At 49.3% G+C, this 22,750-nt stretch overlaps 1 protein-coding gene and 1 non-coding gene across 2 annotated transcripts in view; one reads left to right on the top strand and one right to left on the bottom strand.

Annotated features, from left to right (window-relative positions):
- Nucleotides 1–22,750, top strand: part of RNF180 (ring finger protein 180) — a gene marked incomplete at its 5' end in the record, with an annotated part of 42,440 nt that overhangs the window by 13,622 nt on the left and 6,068 nt on the right. Inside the window, 2 exons of the mRNA XM_029047101.2 lie at nt 18,384–18,609; nt 20,971–21,096. Of these exons, the coding sequence (XP_028902934.2) occupies nt 18,384–18,609; nt 20,971–21,096 (352 nt within the window). The remainder of the gene's footprint in view (nt 1–18,383; nt 18,610–20,970; nt 21,097–22,750) is intronic.
- LOC114817340 lies at nt 11,119–11,256 on the bottom strand. Its single transcript, XR_003765198.1, has one exon. It is a non-coding gene; the product is annotated as a small nucleolar RNA SNORA7 (small nucleolar RNA).

The following is a 22,750-nucleotide window of genomic DNA, read 5'->3' on the forward strand; positions in this document are numbered from 1 at the left end:
AGGCCATTGAAAGAAGAACGTTATTTTTTTGTATTCATTAAGCATTTTAATTCCTGCAAATGCAGAATCAGATTCTACAAAAGAGTGAGGAACCCTTGCACTTCTAATAACAATATTTGCTGTATCTGTTAAGTGCTTGCTCGGTGCTAAGTGGATACAAGATACATTCATACAATAGTGGATACATTCATTCAATAGTATTTATTGAGCACTTACTAGGTGCAGAGCACTGTACTAAGCGCTTGGAATGTTCAATTCGGCAGCAGATAGAGACAATCCCTGCCCATTGACGGGCTTACAGTCTAATCGGGGGAGACAGACGGACAAAAACAATAGCAGTAAATAGAATCGAGGGGATGTACCTCTCATTAACAAACTTAATAGGGTAATAAAAATATATACAAATGAGCGGACGAGCACAATCCAGGTTGTCATCGTCCGTGCCCCACATGGGGCTCACAGTCTAGGTAGAAGGGAGCAGGGGTACAGAATCCTAAGCGCAGAGCACAGCGCTCCACACCAGTCAGCGCCCAATAAATGCTATTGTTTGATTCCCTGTGACTGTGGATGACACTTAAATGTGTTCCCAAGAAGTTTGCTTTTTCTGTCAAGAAGCCCCAAATTGACCTTGAGCTGTTAGAGTGGCACCACCCCCACCGCCCCTGCCCAGCACACTGTTGCTACGGTTACCAAGTAGTTGCTGTTCTTGTTCCAGTTAAGTTGGAGGATGCGGACCGTTGGAACTCGGATCGCTCTTCCCTCTCGAGCCCCCTCCAAGGTTCACCATATTCATTCATTCGGTTGATCAGTCAGTGAGTATTTGCTGTGCGCAAAAGGACTTCACTCTGTGCTTGGGAAAGCACAATGCAAGAGAGTCGGTAGACCCAAGGCTGGGCTTGGAGTGTCCGCTCGGCTCACGTCCTTTGGATGTAAGGCCCCTGTCCGTTTCAAAACTGGCAGTTTTGAATAAGAGAAATGGCCTGGACCGAGGGATGACCTGAGAGGGTTTCAGTCTGATCTTACTGGCAGAGTAAGGTGTTTTGGATCAGTGAGATACCCTGAGAAATTCCACCGTGCCGTGACAAACAGCACCCACCACTGAGGGGGCCAACGTAGCATAATGGTTAGACCCCAGGCATGGGAGACCGATCGTTCTCAGTTATAATCCCGGCTCCACAACTTGTCTGCTGTGTTACTTTTGGCAAGTCACTTCACTTCGTTGGGCCTCAGTTACCTCATCTGTAAAATGGGGGTTGAGACCGTGAGGCCCACATGGGACAGGGACTGTGTCCAACCTGATTTGCTTGTCTCCACCCCAGCACTTAGTACAGTGCCTGGCACTTAGTAAACACTTCACAAATACCACAAGTATTGTCATCATTATAATTAAACTGAGGAGCCAAAGAAACTCAGCTGTCCACAGCCCAACATGGGCTGCTTTTATCCGTGGGTCCAGCTTAGGAGCCTGAGGCGACTTGGGGGCCTGGGGAGAGTCCAATCTACTGTTGTAACCATGGAAACCATGAGTGAGGGGCATTGGTTTAGGCATCCTGGTTCCACAGAGCCAGCCAGTGGAAGAACCAGGGAGGCGGAGCGGTGGTTGAGATAACCCACAGCTCCCCGAGAAGGAAGATGTTTGACAGTGAACCCCAGGCCTGAGTCAAGAATCTTAGCCACCCTGAGGACATGAGACCTGTGAGTCTGAACTGTTAGATTTTATGGGTCAGGTTAGATGCAAAGGACATTACTAGGGCTTTAAATAGTGTGAATGAAAATAGAATAGGAATCTTAAAGGCAAAGAGTTGTAGTAGGACTCTGAGATTGAAAGTTGGATAACAATCAAAGAGACTCCATCATCGTCAACATCATCAAAATCCGAAATTATTTGTGGTATTATAATGCTCCGCACACAGTAAGTGCTTGATACAGACTATTGATTTTGATAAGCATATACAATGTGCCAAGCACTGTACAAAATATTGGAGTAGATACAAGACAATTAGGGTGGACCTCACTGTTTAAGTTGTAATAATAATATTAATAATGGTATTTGTTAAGCGCTTACTATGTGCCAAGCATCGTTCTAAGCACTGGGGTGGATATAAGCAAATCAGGTTGGGCAAAGTCTCTGTCACCTGTGGGGCTCCCAGTCTCAATCTCCAAATACAGCTGAGGTGACTGAGGCTAAGAGAAGTGAAATGACTAGCCCAAGGCCACACAGCAGGCAAGTGGCGGAGCCGGGATTAGAACCCATGGCCATCTGACTGCCAGACTCATGCTCTGTCCACTACACCATCCTTCTTCTCTATGTGAGATGTTGCTTCATTGTGTCTTTTAAGTCATTGGTTCTGCTCCCTCTGCTTATATGTGCCACCTGTCACCTCACTGTCCAGCAGGTACTTGGGTGTCCTGCTGTCGTCCAGTCTCTGCACATGGCCTGCCTGGCAGACTTGTGTTGTTATAAACTCGGCTGACTTGGGGATGGGGACCCTTTCCTGCCATTGAACGTGGACAGTGGTCCTTAGGGGATGCTGATGTAGCTGCTCCAGGTCTTGGATGTGTATTCTGGGGCAGGTTCAGAACACTCATCAGTCAATTGTATTTACTGAGCTCTTACTGTGTGCAGAGCACTGCACTAAGTGCTGGGGACAGTACAATATAACAGAGTTGGTAGTCGCTATCCCTGCCCCCAGCGAGCTTGTTCGGGACCTCACGGCCATGTAGCAATTAGCAATAGATATGATTGATAACAGGTTGGACACCTGCACAAACCTAATTTCAAGAATGACATCGTTTGAAAAATTGCTTTTGGAGTCACGTGATTGGGCCATGGTAACCAGAACCTTAGATTTTGTATTTATTGGCTAATTGGAAACCTTGAAAAACTTCTGAAGAATTATGTCCAAGGCAGAAAATCAGCATGATGTAGGAAAGATTATTGTTTTGCAGCATGAATGAAAAAGTCCTATGCGTAAATCTCCTGAAAAATCCATTGCCTACAAATTACCAATTGGCTGAATGACATGGGCTACTTGGAAGCTCTGCTCATTTTCTAGGCTCATAGGAAATCAATCAGTTGATCAATGGTATTTATTCAGTGCTTTCTATATGCCTCTGGTCTGTGGATCAGTGATATGTCGGCTGGTCCTGGCCCACCAAGGCAGGGTACAATCAAGGACCCTTTTCCCCACTGATGCGGCCTCCGCCTGCAGGATCTTCCCGTATTAAAATCATTAAGACATTTTATTAAGTTTCTATTGAACAGATCCATTGCTGGAAACATTTAAAGTAGGTCAGGCCTGACAGGAACAAATGACTTGGAAATTCTCAACAGAGAGCGTCGGCCTTCCTTAGAGAGTAAATGATGGCTGGAGCCAGGCCTCTAGGGAGTTTCCAGAAGCTTTAAAGCGCGAGGAGGAAAGAAAGGATCAGACCCCCCCTGCTCACCCTGTACTGCTAACCACAGTAGCAGCAGTAGTCAGACACTACTTTGTGCACAAAGTCATTGCACACGGCAGTCTTCCTTCTAGACTGTGAGCTTCATTGTGGGCAAGGAGTGGGCCTACAATATATTGTTATATTGTACCCTCCCAAGCGCTTAGTACAGTGCTTTGTACACAGTGAGAGCTCAATAAATGTGATCGATTGATAGCAGTGGTCGTTGTACTAGGATCTGAGCACCCATCGAGTGCCACGCACTGTACTATGGGCTTGGGAAGTTTGAAACAAGCTAGTGACGTTCCCTGCCCACAGGTAGCTTTCCCTCAGAGGGATAGGGTCATGAAAAGGTATACTAATGGAGTAATAAAAGGAAGTCATTGAATGGACAGTGAATGAGCATATATACCCAGTGTTCAGAACAGTTTCAAATAAGCCGACAGGTGCTGGAAATCGTTAGCTGGGTTGTGCGGTTTGGGGTGCTGAGATCTAGTTGGAGGAAGGCTTGTTGTTGGAGTGGGATTTTAAGAGGACACTGAATGTAGAGAGGAAGGCTTGCTCCCCCAAACCGGATTCTGGGAATAATAATAATGATGATGGTATTTGTTAAGCCCTTACTATGTGCCAAGCTCTGTTCTAAGCACTGGAGTAGATATAAGGCTATCAGGTTGTCCCATATGGAGCTCACAGTCTTAATCCATTTTACAGATGAGGTAACTGAGGCACAGAGTAGTTAAGTGACTTGCCCAAAGTCACGCAACTGGTAGGTGGCGGAGCTGGAAGCTTGGAAGAGTGCAGCAGGAGGTATCTGGGTATCCATGTGCTTGAATTTGGGGATGCCCAAAACGGCAGAGAGTCCAGCCAGGTATGGTGGAAAAAGCCAGGTCAGGAACCATAAAACCCAAGGTCAAAAAACAAACCCCTAAAGGGCCTTGGACAAATCAGTCATCAAAATGTCCATCCATCCATGGTCCAGTTGTCAACAATACACCTTTTCTTGTGTTTAGGAAACATGTTTACTCTATTACATTGTACTCTATTAAGCGCTTAATACAATGCTCAGCACACAGTAAATGCTCAGTAAATATGATTGATTATTCCCTAACCCTTCTCTATCCCCACCTGGAGCCAAATTTTCCTCTAGTCCTCACCTCCCCGCTGTAATGTTTTTCAGAAATTAAGATGATCTGGTTGCTTTTTGAAAGTGTGGACAATTGAGCTTTGCCAACCAAAGATGTTGAGTATTTAGTTTTTGGCAGTTCGTAAAGTCCTGGGGGAAGTTTCCCCTGGAGGACCTGCATCCGTGTACTGGGAATTACTGTGGAAGAGAGTGAATTGAGCTAGTCTATCTCCAACTCTCCATCCCTCTGCCTCTCTTGCTTTCACTACCTTTCCTTCACTTTCTTTTTTGCTCGCTATGTGCCTCTAGTTCTTTCATTTTCTGTCTCTCACTATCTGTCTCAATTTCTTTTACTTTCTCTCTCACTGTCTCTCTGGCTCTTTCACTTTCTCTTTCTCACTATCTGTCTTAGCCTCTTTCTCTTTCTCATGATCCCTCTCCGACTCTCTCTCTCTCTCGCTCTGTCTCTCATTCTGCCCCGCACCATCCCTATCTTTCTTCCCCTCTCATTCCCTCTCATTCTGCCCTGCACCATGTTTCCCTATGCCTCTCTTCTGACCAAGCGTTCCCACCCAGTATCCCACCAAGGTACAAGGTAGCCCCAGCTTTTGGAAACAGGGTCCCTCGAAGAAGCAGCAGGGCAAGTGTTCTTGGTTTGCACACACCAGGCACGAGCCAGCCCTGCCTATGGAGTAGAGAGTAAGTTTGGGGGAACTTTCTCTCACCACCATCGCCACCGTCATGAATAATGGTATTTATCGAGGGCTTACGGTGCAGAGAGCACTGTACTAAGCACTTGGGAGAGTCCAATACAACCGAGTTGGCTGACAAGTTCCCTGCCCACTATGAGTTTACATCGTCCTTCCCGTCCGAAACCTCAGGGTCTCTGAGGGGACGCCTAGGCAGCAGCCCCTCAGCGTGTACCAGGACGAGAAGCTTAGGTGGGGATGTTGCCTTTGGAAAATGAAATACCTGTGGACAGTTTTGGGAACTTTAGTTTCTGGAAACCTCTGCCCTGCCCTTCCCTGTGCATGGATATCTCTGAAGCTTGTCTGTCCCCCGTCCCCTGGGACACACCATTAGAAAATTCACCAGCATCTCCAGCAGGAGTGATGTCGCCTGTTTCTGCTCTCTGCTTTCTCTCAGGGCTGGCAGCTGGATTATCCTCAACTCAGTCTGCAGCTCAGAGTTCTTGCCCCATGTGGAGCAGACAGTCAAAGAGGGAAAGAGAGCAGGAGATGATGGGCAGTGGTTTTTCTATAAAATCCAGCCCTGGCTTTCTCCTGCCTTGATCAGTCTGGGTTCATCTGAGCGTGCGGTACTCTCTTCTGTCTGCCCAGCGCATCGTGAATCATAATGATGGTATTTGTTAAGCGCTTACTATGTGCCAAGCACTGTATGTGTGTGTAAACGTCTGTAAGTATTTACAGACTCTGTGTGTACGTGTGCATGCCTGCACTGGGCTCCGTGGCTGGCGTGGGATGGGCTCTCAATCCAGGCTTAGGGACGTCTCACTCTTCCAAGTTCTCATCCACCATTGCCTTTTTCTCTGCTCTGGGTGGACCTTTCTGAGTATAAACTCACTCTTCTGTATGGTGTGGGGCAAAACAAGAGTGGAAATAGGCTTATTAAGTATTATTTTTCAGTGGAGTTAAAAGCTGTTGTATCAATTGTGGCATTTGAGAACAACTTGAATTATTCACTTGGCTTCATTGGTCAGGTAAAAATATTTCTTAGTCATTGATAGACTAAAACCCAGTGCTCCCCTCTTGAGGAGCTTTTGGGGACGGGAATGGGGGAGGCTATCTGTTTTTAAGATACGAAGGGGTTAATAACTATTTTATGACCTGCCTTCTTTGTTATCTATAAATGACTTGGGCTTTGGACTCATTGATTTGAGGGAAAAGACTGTGTAGGGCTCCACTCCCCAAATTCCATACTCCAAGAAATAATAATGTTGGTATTTGTTAAGCGCTTACTATGTGCAGAGCACTGTTCTAAGCGCTGGGGTAGATACAGGGTAATGAGGTTGTCCCACGTGAGGCTCACAGTCTTCATCCCCCTATTACAGATGAGGTCACTGAGGCCCACTGAAGTGACTGGTCTACAGTCACACCGCTGCCAGGTGGAGGAGTCGGGGTTCGAACCCAAGACCTCTGACTCCCAAGCGCGGGTTCTTTCCACTGAGCCTCGCTCAACAAATTCCTCCCCAGCAAAAATATCCCCTTCCCCTCTCCCCAGTCGGTCAATGGTATTTATTGAGCACTTGAGTGCAGAGCACTGTGCTAAGTGCTTGGGATAATACAGTTCAACAGAGTCAGGGACGTGTTCCCTGCCCACCAGGAGCTTACAGTCTAGAGGGGTGTTTACCATCTCCCCTCTTTCCCTACCTCTGCTGGATGTCAGTCCCGACCAAGTCCAGTTTTACTGTATTTACTCATATAATTGCCCCTCATTTTGCTACCCAAAACAGAGGAGGAGCAATTGCTAAGGGAATGGAAGTCTAACAGTAAGGAGCAGTAGACAAAAGATAAGAAACAAACGGAATAAAGGAGGGGGGGAGGAAAAGAAAGGTAAGTGGAAACTTGAGGCTATGTCTCTGACTTCTGATGCACTCTCCAAGTGCTGTACGTACTAGGCTCTCTGTGAATTATGGTTACATCTCTCCCTTCTCCTCTTCCTGTCCCAGAGTTTGCACGTCTTTGGGAGCTTCTAACTTCAGCGTTCAGACCATATTCCTCTTCGTACCCTCGTGTGTTTGTGCCCTTTTCAAAGGAGAAACCGTTTCGGCGTGAGCCCGTCTGTATCTGCTGGCCTCCTCACTCTACTCCAGTGCACGTCTCTATCTCTGCTTACAAAAATAATCTATTTTCTCCTCAGAAACCGGTGAGAGGGAAATTATGTAATGGAGGCAATTATGTGAGTGAATATGGGATTTAGAAAACCCACTGGAAGTTTTCATGTGAAATTGGTTTTGAATTTGACAGGAAAGAGGGCTTGGGCTTCCAGAAATGAAAAACCCCTCAAAGAGCTTATGTTCGAAGGGATGAAAGCTGGTCTTGGTTCACGACTGCCTGCTCAGAGGCCCATCTGCTGCTCCCCCCCCAACCCCCTAACGTCCCCCAGCTTTGTTCCCCTGAGACCCTGGTGCGTTGTGGATGGCTTTAGCCGCCGTCTGCCTGTCCAAGGTTCCCCCGGCAGGCTCTGAAGTGCATTAAGTGGTGAAACAGCCTGCTTCCGGAGGGCAGTTCAAAATACATTACGGGTCTTTCCAAACAAATCCAGCCCTTAATGAGAAAACCTGACTCCCGTGGTTTCTGGGATTCAGCGTCATCCCCAAAGCACATGATTCTCCTCTCTCCTCCTTCCCGCCCCCAGACAATGCGGAGCTGGTGGGATCACAGTGGCCCAAAACCAAACCCCTCAAGGTCGGTCGTTCCATGGAAGTCACGAGGCAGAGCCTCGGTCTGGGCCCGGAAGCCCTGGGAACGAAAGTCTGCAAGAAGGAGTGGATGGCGATGCTGGCGGTGGGCGCGGCCCCATTCCCACGCTCTTGTCTCCACCGCCCAGGTTCCCCCAGGAGCAGTGGGCTCACTAAGACAGGAGAGCAGCACAATATTTGGAACCCACTTACAGCCAAGGCGGCTGAAGTCTAGTGCCACTGCTAGGCCATATTTCCATGAACCAACGTGGTTGCTGGGGTAGTTGCCTCAGTATCCATGGTAGGCTTTGATTTTTTTATTTTTTTTTTACAATGTGCCAAGCACTGTTTTAAACACTGGGATAGATACTAGCTAATCAGGGTGAACACAGTCACCTACAAAAACGTTCAGGACATGTTTCCCCACTCCTCAAGAAACTCCAGTGGTTGCCCATCTATCTTCTCATCAAACAAAAAGTCACGATTGGCTTTAAAGTACTCAATCACCTTGCCCCCTCCTACCTCTTCTCGCTACCTCCTTCTACAGCCCAGCCTGCACACTTTGCTCCTGTAATGCTAATCTTCTCACTGTTCCTCGATCTTGCCCATCTTGCCGCCAACTCCTCGCCCACATCTTGTCTCTGGCCTGAAACTCCCTCCCTCCTCAAATTCTACAGACACTCTCCCCACCTTCAAAGCCCTATTGAGGGCACATCTCCTCCAAGAGGCCTTCCCTGACTAGGCCCCCATTCCTCTTCTCCCACTCACTTCTGCATCACCCTGACTTGCTCCCTTTATTCATCCCCCCCCCCCCAGCCCCACAACACTTATGTACATATCTGTAATTTATTAGTGCTTAGTACAGTGCTTAGTACAGTGCTCTGTAGACAATAAGTGCTCAGTAAATAGGAATGAATGAATGAATGAATGTCCCACATGGGGCTCACAGTATTGATTCCCATTTTTCAGATGAGATAATTGAGGCACAGAGAAGTGAAGTAACTTGCCCAAGATTACACAGCAGACAAATGGCAGAGCCAGGATTGGGACCCAGGTGCTTCTGACTCCCAGGCCCATGTTCTATCCACTAGGCCATGCTGCTGCCCAGCTTACCCAAATGAGAGAGTGCTGTAAGAAATACCGGTATTAAAATTTACTTACTGTTGTGGAAGGGCACTAAAGAAACAGCATTGTCTCAGCCCTGTACCCTTTGCTGTCACATGATGTATGCCTCCGGGACACTTGACTTCATTTACGCCTGTGGAAAATAGGAAAGACACCGGGGATTATCTTGATTCACTTGAACAGAAATGGTGATTCCCTTCTGTGCAATTTGAATTAGGCCACTGTTAAGCATCTCGGGCAGTGGAAACCACAAGGTGCCCTCCAACCTCTGGGCCAGGGCTGCAGCAAGGGCAGACCTGAGGTGAACCCCTTACACAGTGAGCTTCGGGCCCGGCAGCGACAGTGTCTGATTTGATCATCTGCAATATACCCAAAGCTAGGCATGGTGCTTCGCACATAGTATGCGTTTAACAAATATCACAATTAATATTATCGGCCAGGCCCAACTGACAGTGAGTTCCACGCCCTGGCCCAGTTCCTCTGACCTCAAACTCTATGCCCTCCAAGTGGCCTCTTTGCTACCCAACTTTCCTGCTAAGGAGGCACCAGGCCATCGCAGGTGTGGGCTAGTTCAGGAACCGTCCCGAAGTCATTCATTCAATCAGTCACATTTATTAAGCACTTACTGCGTGCAGAGCACTGTACTAAGCACTTGGGAAAGGACAATATAACAATAAATGGACACTGTCCCTGCCCTCCTCCAAATGGGAGCCAAGCAATGCAGGACAGGGAGAAGAAGCCCTTGCTCTCAGGGGAGACTTACCTGGTCTCAGGGCGACCCCTCACCCAGACGTCCTGGCCTGGACCCCGCCTCACAACCCGGCTTTCCCCTCCCAATGGGATCAGTCTCCCCAACCTGGAACTGTGGGGTCTGGGCCTTGGAGAAGTAATCCCAGATCAGGCTCCCTGAATGGGTTCCTACTGAGTGAATGTTCTCTTTTGGAGGGGATCTTCTGGTAATGTTTGATTCATCAAGCCCTCCATTTCTGGTGGAAATTGGAGTTATGGTTGTATTATACTCTCCCAAGCATCTAGTACAGTGCTCTGCACAGAGTAAGCACTCAGTAAATCATAATGATGATGGCGTTTGTTAAGCACTTACTATGCACTGTTCTAAGCACTGGGGTGGATACAGGGTATTCAGGTTGTCCCACGTGGGGCTCACAGACTTAATCCCCATTTTACAGATGAGGGAACCGAGGCACAGAGAAGAGAAGTGACTCGTCCAAAGTCACACAGCTGATAAGTGGCGGAGCTAGGCTTAGAACCCATGCCTTCTCACTCCCAAGCCTGGGCTCTTTCCACTAAGCCATGCTGCTTCACTACTGAAGCGCTATTGGTAAATACTATTGATTGATTCAGAAGCAGCCTATGTGTTTTCGCTCTCTCTCTCTCTCAGTCTCTCTCACTTTCTACAGACAGTTGATTTGACCCAGATAATTTTTGGCTGGGGTCCAAATACAATTAACACTTTTCTTCCTCAAAGCTTTAAAACCAAAGGGTGCTCTGTATTGGAGGGCAGTCAAGGCCCAGCGGAAAGCTTCTGCCTGCCGATGCCTGAGCTCGTTGAGTCTAGTACACTAAGGATGGCGCAGAGCGAAATGTGCCCCTGATTGGTCCCTGGCCAGCTCCCGGCGAGAGCAGAGAGAGGGGCCTCTAGGACTCCAGAAGCCCACCAGGCTAAGGGGTTCCACCTGGGCAGGGAGCAGAGGAGGTGGGAGAGGAGTGTGGGAGTGCCCCCCCTCATCCACATCTCACCCCAGAGGGAGTTGCGGCGCTCCTCTCCTGTCTTGTCTGATGCCATCGAATTGTTTCCGATCCATAGTGACACCACGGACACATCTCTGCCAGAATGCCCCGCTCTCCATCTGCAGTCGTTCTGGTAGTGGATCCATAGAGTTTTCTTGGTAAAAATCCAGAAGTGGTTTACCATTGCCTCCTTTCACACAGTAAACTTGAGTCTCTGCCCTTGACTCTCTCCCGTGCCACTGCTGCCCAGCACAGGTAAGTTTTGACTTGTAGCAGATTGTCTTCCACTCGCTAGCCACTGGCCAAGCTAGGAATAGAATGGACAGGCCTCTGATTGACTCTCCCTCCCATAGCCGAGACTGGTAGAGGACTGGAAACTCTCCAGGTGCCACCCTGAGAGGGGCTCTTCTCCCGTGTCACTGGCTAAACTCAGGGTTTGGAGACAGGGACATGTGGTCTCCCCATGCTGTGTCCAGGGGTCAAATCTCCCAATCGGGGAGGGGAGATCGAGCCTGAATATATCTCCTGCAGAATCTTCCAACTCATCTCTTGGCTTTGTTCAGAAATGATTTCCCTCTTGCAAATCACCAAATAGATTAACTGAAGCTCTTTCTCTCCTAGCCAGGATTGAAATCGTCTCTTCACTTGTGACGGGGCTTTCGCCGTGAATCTCGGCTGCCATGATGTTCTATTCATTTGTACTCCTTAATATTTCCCTGTGACGCTGAATAATGCCTCTGGTTTGAGAGTGAACCCACTGACCCTCTTCAGCATCACGCTTCTTTCTAGAACATCATTATCTGATGGACTCCGGGAAGCAGCAACACACTTCGTAGCTTGTAGTTCTCGCTTTGTCATTTCTGCCTGCCCCCAGCTCAGTGACCCAAGTTATCGCACCTCAAAACCCGATTGACTAAGCTGCCCACACTCCTAACAACCAGGCAGCAATGGCCATCTTGTCTGGTAGTTCAGCATCCCCGGCACCGGGAAGCCGGTTTCGAAACGCTAAGTCCTCAGTCGGTCGAGCTTGGTGGCCGGTTGGGCACCTGATTCCATTAGTCGCTCTTGTACCTTCGGCTTGAGGGGAGTCTGTCGGGATCCCACACTCTTTCTGTTGACTCCTTGGAGGGTGTGCGCTCTGTTGCACCTTTCGTTTCCACCTTTCAACTCCCAGTTTGAACGAATCCAGCCTCCCACGGGGCTCAGCAACCTGTCGGTACTTGCTGAATGCTGTAGGTGGTTGTTAATTTTAGTTCCGGCTAAGGGATTTCTGGAACCTCAACTCTGGACCAAGGCCTGCACCGGGGATAATAATGTTGGTATTTGTTAAGCGCTTGCTATGTGCAGAGCACTGTTCTAAGCGCTGAGGTAGACACAGGGGAATCAGGTTGTCCCACAGGGGGCTCACAGTCTTAATCCCCATTTTACAGATGAGGTAACTGAGGCACAGAGAAGTTAAGTGACTTGCCCACAGTCACACAGTTAATAAGTGGCAGAGTTGGGATTCAAACTCATGACCTCTGACTCCAAAGCCCATGCTCTTTCCACTGAGCCACGCTGCGGTGGAAGACGGCGACAGTGGTGGGCTCATCATCCACACTCACATAAGCTGACAAAGACCTCATGGTCAGTGGCGCCGTCTCCGAACCCAAAAGACATCTGGGTCTTTAGATATTAAAAGCCACGTGGAGACAGAGCAGGAGTCTCGGAGGAGATTGTCGGTGTGGTTAAGTGTCATTTAAAGGATTTGGGTTCCTTCCCATCTGCAACAGCTTCTCCATCTCTGGATGGGCAGGGAACCCGAGTCGCAATGAATATGCCCCATTATTTTTACCTTGAATGCGATGGTGGTGATTGTGTTCTCTCTTTAAAAAGTGGTCTGAACCATAAGAAGAACGTTACCACCACCAGGCAATTTTAGTCACCTCCTCCCAATAATAATTATGACATTTATTAAGGACTTATGTGTCAAGCAAGGGAGTCACTACAAGAGAGTCAGATCAGTCAGAGTCCCTGTCCTATATGGAGCTCCCAATGTAAGATGGAGGGAGAACATGTGTCTTACGTCCATTTTACAGATGAGTAAGATGAGGCCCAGAGAAGTTAAGTGACTTGTCCTAGCTCACCCAGCAGGCCGGGAAAGAGCTGGGACTAGAATCCAGGTCTCCTGACTCCCGCCCCTGTGCTATTTCCATTAGGTGAGACAGCATGGCGTAGTAGATAGAGCATGGGCCTGGGAGTCAGAAGGTCATGGGTTCTAATTCTGGCTCTTCCACTTGTCTGCTGTGTGACCTTGGGCAAGTCACTTGACTTCTCCGTGCCTCCATTACCACCTCTGTAAATGGGGATAGTAATAATAATAATAATGTTGGTATTTGTTAAGCGCTTACTATGTGCAGAGCACTGTTCTAAGCGCTGGGGTAAGTACAGGGTAATCAGGTTGTCACACGTGAGGCTCACAGTCTTAATCCCCATTTTACAGATGAGGGATCTGAGGCCCAGAGAAGTGAAGTGACTTGGCCACGGTCACACAGATGACAAGTGGCAGAGCTGGTATTCGAACTCATGACCTCTGACTCCCAACCCCGGGCTCTTTCCACTGAGCCACGCTGCTTCTCGTTAAAGACTGTAAGAACCATGTGGGACAACCTGATTAACGTGTATCTACCCCAGCACTCAGAACAGTAGTTGGCACATAGTAAGCACTTAACAGATACTATAATAATAATAATTATTATTATCTCTATGGCTCTCCCTATCTTTCAGGCCCTCCTGAAAACCCCCCTGCCCCAGTGAGCCCTACCCAATTAAGCTCCGCCCCTCAGGGGCCACCCCTCGTAATAATAATAATAATAATGTTGGTATTTGGTAAGCGCTTACTATGTGCAGAGCACTGTTCTAAGCACTGGGGGAGATACAGGGTAATCGGGTCGTCCCACGTGAGGCTCACAGTTAATCCCCATTTTACAGATGAGGTAACTGAGACACAGAGAAGTTAAGTGACTTGCCCACAGTCACACAGCTGACAAGTGGCAGAGCTGGGATTCGAATCCATGACCTCTGACTCCGAAGACCGGGCTCTTTCCACTGAGCCACGCTGCTTCTCTGGCTCTGTGAGGTTAGTAGTAGCCGCCTCACACCTTCTTGCCCCCTGGGATGCTGAACGCGGAGAAGGCCATCACCTTTGGGAAGGCTGATGCAGCCATGTGGCCTAGGCAGCCCCTTCATTGGAGACCCCTTTGCCCGGTTCTACCCACCTACCCACCACCACTGGGACAAGGCCCCTCTTCCCTGCCCGAAAGAAGGGTGGTCAGACAGTTGTGGCTGCCCAGACCAGGGCAGCCCCCAGGAGCAGGAAGAGCTGGGAAACTTTGTCCCAGCTCTGAGACACCATAACCAACTCTGTTCGTAGGGGTCTTCACTCGGCATCTGCGGCAACTGCGCCTGCCTTGTCAGTCCTCTTCCGGTGGGTCTCTTCCCTCTCTCTCCTGCTCTCCACCCTTCCCACCCTTCAGATTGGGAACCCATGAGCCGCGGTCTGATCCAGTAACATCCTCGTTGCTCTCTCCGGTGCTCGGTGTGTTGCCCCACACAGGATCAGCTCCCCACCGGGGAAGGAGTGATAATAACGTGCGTATGTGGTGTTATGTGTGGCGGTCCTGGTGGGAGGCCCTGTCGACAGTAATGCTGGCACTTTAGAAGAGAGCAGAATTGGAGATTTAATTAAATCCCGTTGAGACCCCTCTCTCTCCCACCCGTGGAGAGCGGCCAGGTCAAAAGGTGTGACATTGAGGGCGGCCTCCTTCTCTTCCTCCTCCTCCTCCTCCTCAGCGAAGGGCTTCGTGCTGGACACCCTCTATGGGCTCAAAGGGAAGCTGGCACTCAGTAGTACCCACACTGACAGAACAAGGTTTATCTTGCCCACTGAAAGTTTGAAAATTCATGGTTTGTATTTGGAATACCATTTGGGTTTCCATATTATACAGTATTGAGCACTTGACGCTGACTATGTGACTGGAACCAACTTTGTGTATTGTTCCGGGTGCAGAGCACTGTAATAATAATAATTGAGGCACTTGTTAAGCACTTACTACATGTCAAGCACCATACTATTACTACTAATAATGATGGCATTTGTTAAGTGCTTACTATGTGCCAGGCACTGTTCTAAGCGCTGGGGTAGATACAAGGTAATCAGGTCGTCCCACGTGGGGCTCACAGTCTTAATCCTCATTTTACAGATGAGGGAACTGAGGCACAGAGAAGTGAAGTGACTTGCCCAAAGTCACACAGCTGACGTGGCGGATCCAGGATTAGAACCCACGACCTCTGACTCCCAAGCCCGTGTTCTTTCCACTGAGCCACGCTGCTTGTTCAAGTACTAAGTACTGGGGTAGATAGAAGATAATCAGGCCCCTGGGGCTCACAGTCTAAGTACTGGGGAGAACAAGCGCTGAATCCCGATTAGGGTTTAGGGAGAACAGGTCTTTAATCCCCATTTTGCGGATGAGGGAATTGAGGCACAGAAAAGTTAAGTGACTTGCCCAAGGTCACAGAGATAAGTGGTAGAGCTGGGATTGGAACCCTAGTCCTCTGACTCCCAGGCCACGCTCTTCCCACTAGGCCACGCTGCTATATTGAGTGCCTGCTGGTTGTAGATTTCAGTACTGAGCGCTTATTGGGTACAGATCACAGTAATAATAATAATAATAATAATGTTGGTATTTGTTAAGTGCTTACTATATGCAGAGCACTGTTCTGAGCGCTGGGGTAGATACAGGGTCATCAGGTTGTCCCACGTGAGGCTCACAGTCTTAATCCCTATTTTCCAGATGAGGCACAGAGAAGTTAAGCGGCTTGCCCAAAGTCACACAGCTGAGCAGTGGCAGAGCCGGAATTCGAACCCATGACCTCTGACTCCCAAGCCCGGGTTCTTTCCACTGAGCCACGCTGCTTCTCAGTACCTACTGAGAACACACAGAAGCAGTGAGGAGGATAATGTAAGCTCATAGCGGGCAGGGAACGTATCTACCAACTCAGTCATATTGTACTCTGCCAAGCCTTTAGTACAGCGCCCTACATAGTAAGCATTCAACAAATATGATTGATTGATTAATAAAGAGCTTCTGCTTCTTGATCTTTCTGATTCTTGCTCATGTAAGTTTCGGCATTCACCAAGTGCAGAAACAAGAGTGAATGCCCTTGGTTTCTTCTCATAATGTTTGCTTTGCCCTCTAAGGGCATATTTTGGATCCAACATGATGGATTAATTTTCCTGTTCTAAACCTTAATAAAAGGTGTAAATTTAAATTTATTTCTGACTAGTCATGGCCTTGGCATCTATTTTCGTGAAAAGAAATCAGCGTGTTAATGAGACAAAGTCAACCGATACTTTAAATACAGCTTTTCAGAAACAGATCATTGAGGTTAATGCATTTTCTGCAGCTCCAATAAACCTTGAGGCTTTGGAAACTCTTTTTCCTCAGATAGTTCCAGGTGGGTGCTTCGGTAGGAGGGGTCAGAGATCAGAGCTTTAACCTGTTTGCTGGATGGTGAGAAAATAGAAGGCGTTCAAGGGTTTGGAGGTTTTTGGGTGTAAGAGAGCATGAAGGAAGCGGAGAGGTTTGAGCCGGGCGGCTCTGTTGCTGCCGGATGGATCCGGACCCCAACCGAGGTCGCAGGGAGGCAGGAGGGTGGCTAATGGTATTTGTTAAGCGTCTACTACTGGATATCGCTTGCTGCCTCGAGGGCTGGAGAAAAATACATCTGAGCAGTTTAGACGATCCATGTCCCCCACCGGGCTTGCGGTCATTTGGTGGAGGGCAGACCCTGGGCAAAAGGGACGGTCGGGGAGTTATTGAGAAATGGTTAATGAGAAATATTGAGAAATGGAGATACTGTCGGGGAAAAGAGTCAGTGGAGCTAGCTACAGGTTCCGGGGCCACCCTGAGCCCAGCCATCAGTGGCTGCAACGTCCCATGGCACCAGCAGAGAAAGAAGACGGGGGGCACGCCCCACCCAGGGGAAAGACAGAAGTCTTCTGGTCATCATCTTGACTGCAGTTTCCTCTTAATCATTCAGCCAATCAGTCAATCATATTTATTGAGTGCTCACTGTGTGCCGAGCACTGTACTAAACTCTTGGGAGAGGTGTGGCGAAGTGACCGAGCGCCGGTTTAGAAGCAGGAGGTGCCAGGTTCCAGGGAGAGCTGTGCCATTAGTCTGCCATGTGACCGTGGGCAAATCACTTCTCTGAACCTCAGTTTCCCCATCTGTAAAATGGGGATAATAATACCTGCCTTGCCTCCCTACCTCACAGGGTCGTTGTGAGGGTTGAAATGAACTAATTAATGTGAGGGAGTGCTTTGTTAATAAAAGCACTGTAACTTCCCCCCTCTAGACTGTAAGTTAGTTGTGGGAAGGGAATGTGTCTGTTTATTGTTGAAATAATTATGGTATTTGTTATTATATGTCAAGAACTGCTCTAAACGCTGGGGTAGGTACAAGGTAAACAGGTCGTCCTACGTGGGGCTCACAGTTTTAATCCCCATTTTACAGATGAGGTAACCGAGGCACAGAGAAGTGAAGTGGTTTGCCCAAGGTCGCACAGCAGACAAGTGGCAGAGCCGGGATTGGAATTAGTATCGTACTATCCCGAGTGCTTAGCGTAGGGCTCTGCACACAGTGAGCTCTCAATAAATACAGTTGAATGAGCAAGCAATATAACAAATTCCCTGCCCACAAGGAGCTTACAGTCTAGAGGAGGAGACAAACACCAATGTAAATAAATTGCAGATCATGATAATAATGGTATTTGTTAAGCGCTTGCTATGTGCCTAGCACTGTTCTAAGCACTGAGATGGGTACAAGGCAATAGGTTGTCCCACGTGGGGCTCATAGTCTTAATCCCCACAGTTTTTAGCACCCAGTAAGTGCTTAACAAATGCCATTATTATTATTATTTACAGATGAGGTAACTGAGGCACAGAGAATTGAAATGACTTGTCCAAAGTCACACAGATGACAAGCAGCAGAGCCGGAATTAGAACCCATGACCTCTGACTCTCAAGCTCGTGCTCTTTCCACTGAGCCACACTGCTTCTCTGGATCATATGTAAAGATATGTACCTAAGTGCTGTGGGACTGGGAGGGGGGATGAATAAAGGGAGCAAGTCAGGGCATCACAGAAGGGAGCTGAAGAAAAGGCAGAGAGGGCTAAGTCAGGGAAGGCCCCTTGGAGGACGTGTGTCTTTAGCATGCCTCGTTTGTTTTCTCCCCTCTGCTTGCACCGACGGCCTTTCTGCTCCTCCTGCTGTTTCAGATGTGAGGGCAGATTTGTTGTCGATGCTTGAGGCCACCCGAGTGCCCTGTAAGCAGGGACTATTTCTTGTGCTTCTGCTGTACCCTTCCCACTTACTCTGTACGGTGCCCAGCCCCCACTGGGGGCTTCAGACCACTCACTTCTTAATTCAGTCCCGACCGGCCCCAACCAGTCCAAACCGAAAACATCTCCTTGCCTTTTGTCCCGTAGACATCGAATGAGGACACGAGCCTGGACGAAGACCACGAGTGCGCGGAGGAAAAAGAGAGCTACATGTGTGCGGTCTGCCTGGACGTCTACTTCAACCCCTACATGTGCTCTCCGTGCCAGCACATCTTCTGCGAGCCCTGCCTCCGCACCCTGGCCAAGGACAACGCCGCCAGCACGCCCTGCCCTCTGTGCCGCACCATCATCAGCAGGGTCTTTTTCCAGACAGGTGGCTGTCTCGAACTTTCTCCCTCTCTTACAGACCCCTAGGTCGCGGCTCTACCTCCTCACCCCCTTCCCGTGCAAAAAAATTTTAGAGTGGCCTCAAGCAAGTTGTAAAAACTGTCAAAGGCCGTCCCCAGCATTCGCGGCTGTTCGTGTGGCCTTCCTCGCCCATTTCTCGTGGTCGGAGTCCAGTTCACTTTATATAAATGTCACCCTTTCTCCGCCCCACACCGACCTGCCCTTCACTTCCAAGATGACACTGTTGACGGGGAAGTTGGAGCCATGAGTGCACGTGTCTTGGAAGAGAATTTCTTGCACACTGTGCCCATGAAATGTAGTCGTCACCTTTCTTGGCCCCTTGCCCCTCGGGGTGAGCTTCACTCGGACCCCAAGGTTGCTGTCAAATACCCACTGGGAGATCAGGTAGTAATACCCAGGTGTCCTAGGACTTCTGTTTAGGGTTGGGATGAGATAAGGAGAGGGAAGGGATGGCCCAGTGCCAGCAGGGTGGGTGCCTGAGTTGTTTTTGCATTAGTGGGGATGGTTGGCACTGAATCATCCACACTCTCCGTTCCCTTAGAAGATGGGTCAGAGCGACTTAGGATTTTACATTCAGTCCCATCATCTACCCGTTGTCTCCCGGACTAGGAACGATTTGAAAGATCAGCTCCCCAAGACCCACTCACAGTGGGTTTCCTGCTTGGCACTGAGCAAGCAAACAAATTCACTGGCTCTTGACCTACCTCAGCGAAGGAACTGAAGATCTGTGCAGCCAGAACAGCTGAGAGAGGTCAGACATTTCCTGGCAAACTTTCAGACAGAGGAGAACCACAGTGAATGGTGTGTTTGGAGACAGTTGATGAAGTCTTTACTCTTTATTTCCTAAAGCTCTTAGACCTGATATGTCAAACTCCTTCCTGGAGTGAGATGTTGAGGTGCTGAGATCCATGTTCCCTGTTGCCCAATCTGATGAGGAAATGGAACTTCAAATTATTATTATTAAATTATTATCATTATTATATAATAATAATGGTATTTAAGTGCTTACCATGTGCCAGACACTGTTCTAAGTGCTGGGAGAGATACAAGATAATCGGATTGGACACAGTCCCTGTCCCACAGAAGGCTCACAGACTTACTCTCCATTTTACAGATGAGGTAACTGAGGCCCAGAGAAGTGAAGTGATTTGCCCAAGGTCAAACAAGTGGCAGACAAGTGGCGGAGCTGAGATTAGCCAGGTCCTTCTGACTCCCAGGCCCGGGCTCTATCCACTAGGCCACTCTGTTTCTCAGCGGGTCAGGGGAGTGAATGGTGCTCCCTGCCAGCCTCTTTGCGAGAGAAAATTTAGGCGAGAGCTCTGAGCTCCGTGAGGTAACAGGGACCGGCTTTCCTGGCGTTTGATCCCAGCACAGCTGCCTGAGCCCATCCTTCTTCTGGAGATTCTGTCCCGCCTGTGCCATTGCCCTTATGGTCACCCTCTGCCCCCAGCTCAGCGGCTCCTCGGGCTCACACGTCACGTTCCCCACTCCCCCGGAGCGTCCCCGGGGACGTCTGTGATCACTCGCAGCAGGGCAGACCCACAGATTCAGCTGCTTCCTGGGCGTGTTCCTCCCCCAACAGAGCGCGTGGTTAGGAGGCTGCGGCTGGAGGGGGTCATACCTGTATCGCTGATTCCCTTCCACTTGCCTGTGAGGCAACAGGGCGAATGAGCTGTTCGCCTGGGTCTCGAGGTGGAATTTCACATCTTGTGAGCGATCGTCGGTGGCCAACTAATTTGGAAGAAAAGAGGCAGTGGCCAATTCGGACAGGACACCCTATGCTTTGATGCTCCCCAAAATGAAGAAACCCGGGACAAAGATGTATCCCTGTATCTCCCTACAAACCGCAGGCCTCTCTTTCCTTCCCTCTATTGCTAAGATACCCGCTCCCCGCCCTTCTTCCCAGGCTCCAGTCTTGCAGAGGTGCCCACGGTGCTAGAAATTGTGATATCTCATCGGGCAGCCGAAAGCGGGTGCCGGGAGGACCAGCGCTCCCGGGAGCTGTCCGTTCTTTAGGAACAGCCACCCCTCTCACCACCTGTGAGCAGGTGAGAGAGCCGACAGCCAATTCCCTGTGGTGGTGTTCTGCCCGGCTCTCAGCAGGCTGTGCGGGGCAGTGGAGGCCCTGAATTCGCTGACCTAGAAAAGGCTGGCCTTAACGGACTCTTCGCCAGCTTGAGCCAGCGGAGCGTCGGGTGTTAACGAAGGACAGATGGTAACGCGCAGGGCTTGTCACGAGGAGTTAGCCTTGATTTCTCCCCTGTCTAAGCCCCTTGTGTGGAAGGAATTCATGCTGTAATCCCAGCGCGTTTGGCTTTCCCTTCAGATCTGAACAATGCAACCAAAGCGGTTTTCCCAGAGGAGTATTCAAAGATCAAGCAGAGCTTTCAGAAGTCAAACTTAGCAAAATGGCCACTCCCCAGCTGCCGAAAGACGTTTCATCTGTTTGGAGGTAAGGAACCCCGCTCGGATCCGCCGCCCAGATCACTCACCCGGTGCTCTGCGGGCCCTGGTCAAGTGGGTCACGTCTGGTCGGGATGCTGTATAATAGCTTGGGTCATATCTGAGGGGCTGGCCGAGTGCCCACGGAGCTACTTTGGAGAAAGTGCAGAATGCCGGGGGCATCGCCTAGCGAGACAGTGCCCGGACAGTGCCAGCACTCTATCACCTTGCCCTGTCCTGCCTCACCTCGTTTCTCTCTTCCTACAACCCAGCCCCCACCCTTGGCATCTCTGGTGCTAACCTTCTCACTGTGCCTCGATCTCACCTGTCATTCATTCATTCATTCAATCGTATTTATTGAGTGCTTACTGTGTGCAGATCACTGTACTAAGCCCTTGGGAAGTACAATTCAACAATTCTCACCGCTGACCCCCGGCCCATGTCCTAACTCTGGCCTGGAACCCCCTCCCTCCTCAAATCCACCAGACAATCACTCACTCCCCGTTCAAAACCTTACTGAAGTCACATCTCCTCCAAGAGGCCTTCCGAGACTAAGCCCCACTTTTCCTCATCTCCCATTCCCTTCTGCGTCGCCGTGACTCGCTCCCTTTGCTCTCCCCCTCGACCCCACAGCACTTATGTATCTATCTGTAATTTTATTTGTTTATATTGATGTCTGTTTATTTGTATCGATGTCTATCTCCCTGCTCCCAGACTGTGAGCTCACTGTGGGCAGGGAATGTCATTCTGTAATGCTGCATTGTACTTTCCCAAGCGCTTAGTACAATGCTCTGCACACAGTAAGCGCTTAATAAATATGATTAAATGAATGAATGAATGGATGAAAGGATAGGCCCTAAGCCAGTTGGAGGCCTAGTAAGCAGAGCATCACCCTTTTGCCCGACCCCCAGCCTGTACAGGTCTTGGCCCAGGCTCAATTCATTTTCATCTCTCTCCTGAGCACTGGTTCACTTTCCATGTCTTGGTGATTCCCCCAGCCTGCTCATACCCTGGTTTGGACTCAAGCCAAGCTGAGAGTTATACGGGGTCATGGCAGTCCATTTTAGGATTTCGGTGCCAATCTTCTGTTAGTGGAAATACTGTTATCTGCTATCGGTCTTAGGGCCATGCCAACTTAGAGCTGTTTCCATATACCTTTCATCAACTTTCTTCTCTCCCAGTTGCAGGAAACACCTTCACATTCCAGTGGGGGCAGAGCATCAGTTGGCTCCCCTGGCAACTAGAGCCATGGCATGGCTCCCCGGGGCATGCAGGGTGGTGGCCGGGGTCAGAAGGCGGGGTCCACATCTCAGTTACTCTCTCTGACATCCCCTTTTCCTTTTCCCAAGCCTGTCAACAAGTTTGGTTTGCTCTAACTCCTGCCTTTTGGTACCTTCTTCTTTTGCCTCATCCAAGCCCCCCCCGCCCCCCGGACCTATCCCCTCAACACCCGATTTCTGCTGATTGCGTGGTGGGCTGCCCCTTTCCTTTCAGATTTCAGGCTTTTGCCTGAATCTTCGAGGGATAACCTGTTGCTCCCGTGTTGTCAGCAGTGTCCTCCCCGGTTTGGAATCTGTAAATATATTTTGCCAGCAGATGTCACGACTCTTAGCTTCTCCTCTCTTCCTGTCATTCATTCATTCATTTATTCATTCGTATTTATT

The sequence above is a fragment of the Ornithorhynchus anatinus genome, chromosome 1 (assembly GCF_004115215.2).
Source record: "Ornithorhynchus anatinus isolate Pmale09 chromosome 1, mOrnAna1.pri.v4, whole genome shotgun sequence".
Lineage (NCBI taxonomy): Eukaryota > Metazoa > Chordata > Mammalia > Monotremata > Ornithorhynchidae > Ornithorhynchus > Ornithorhynchus anatinus.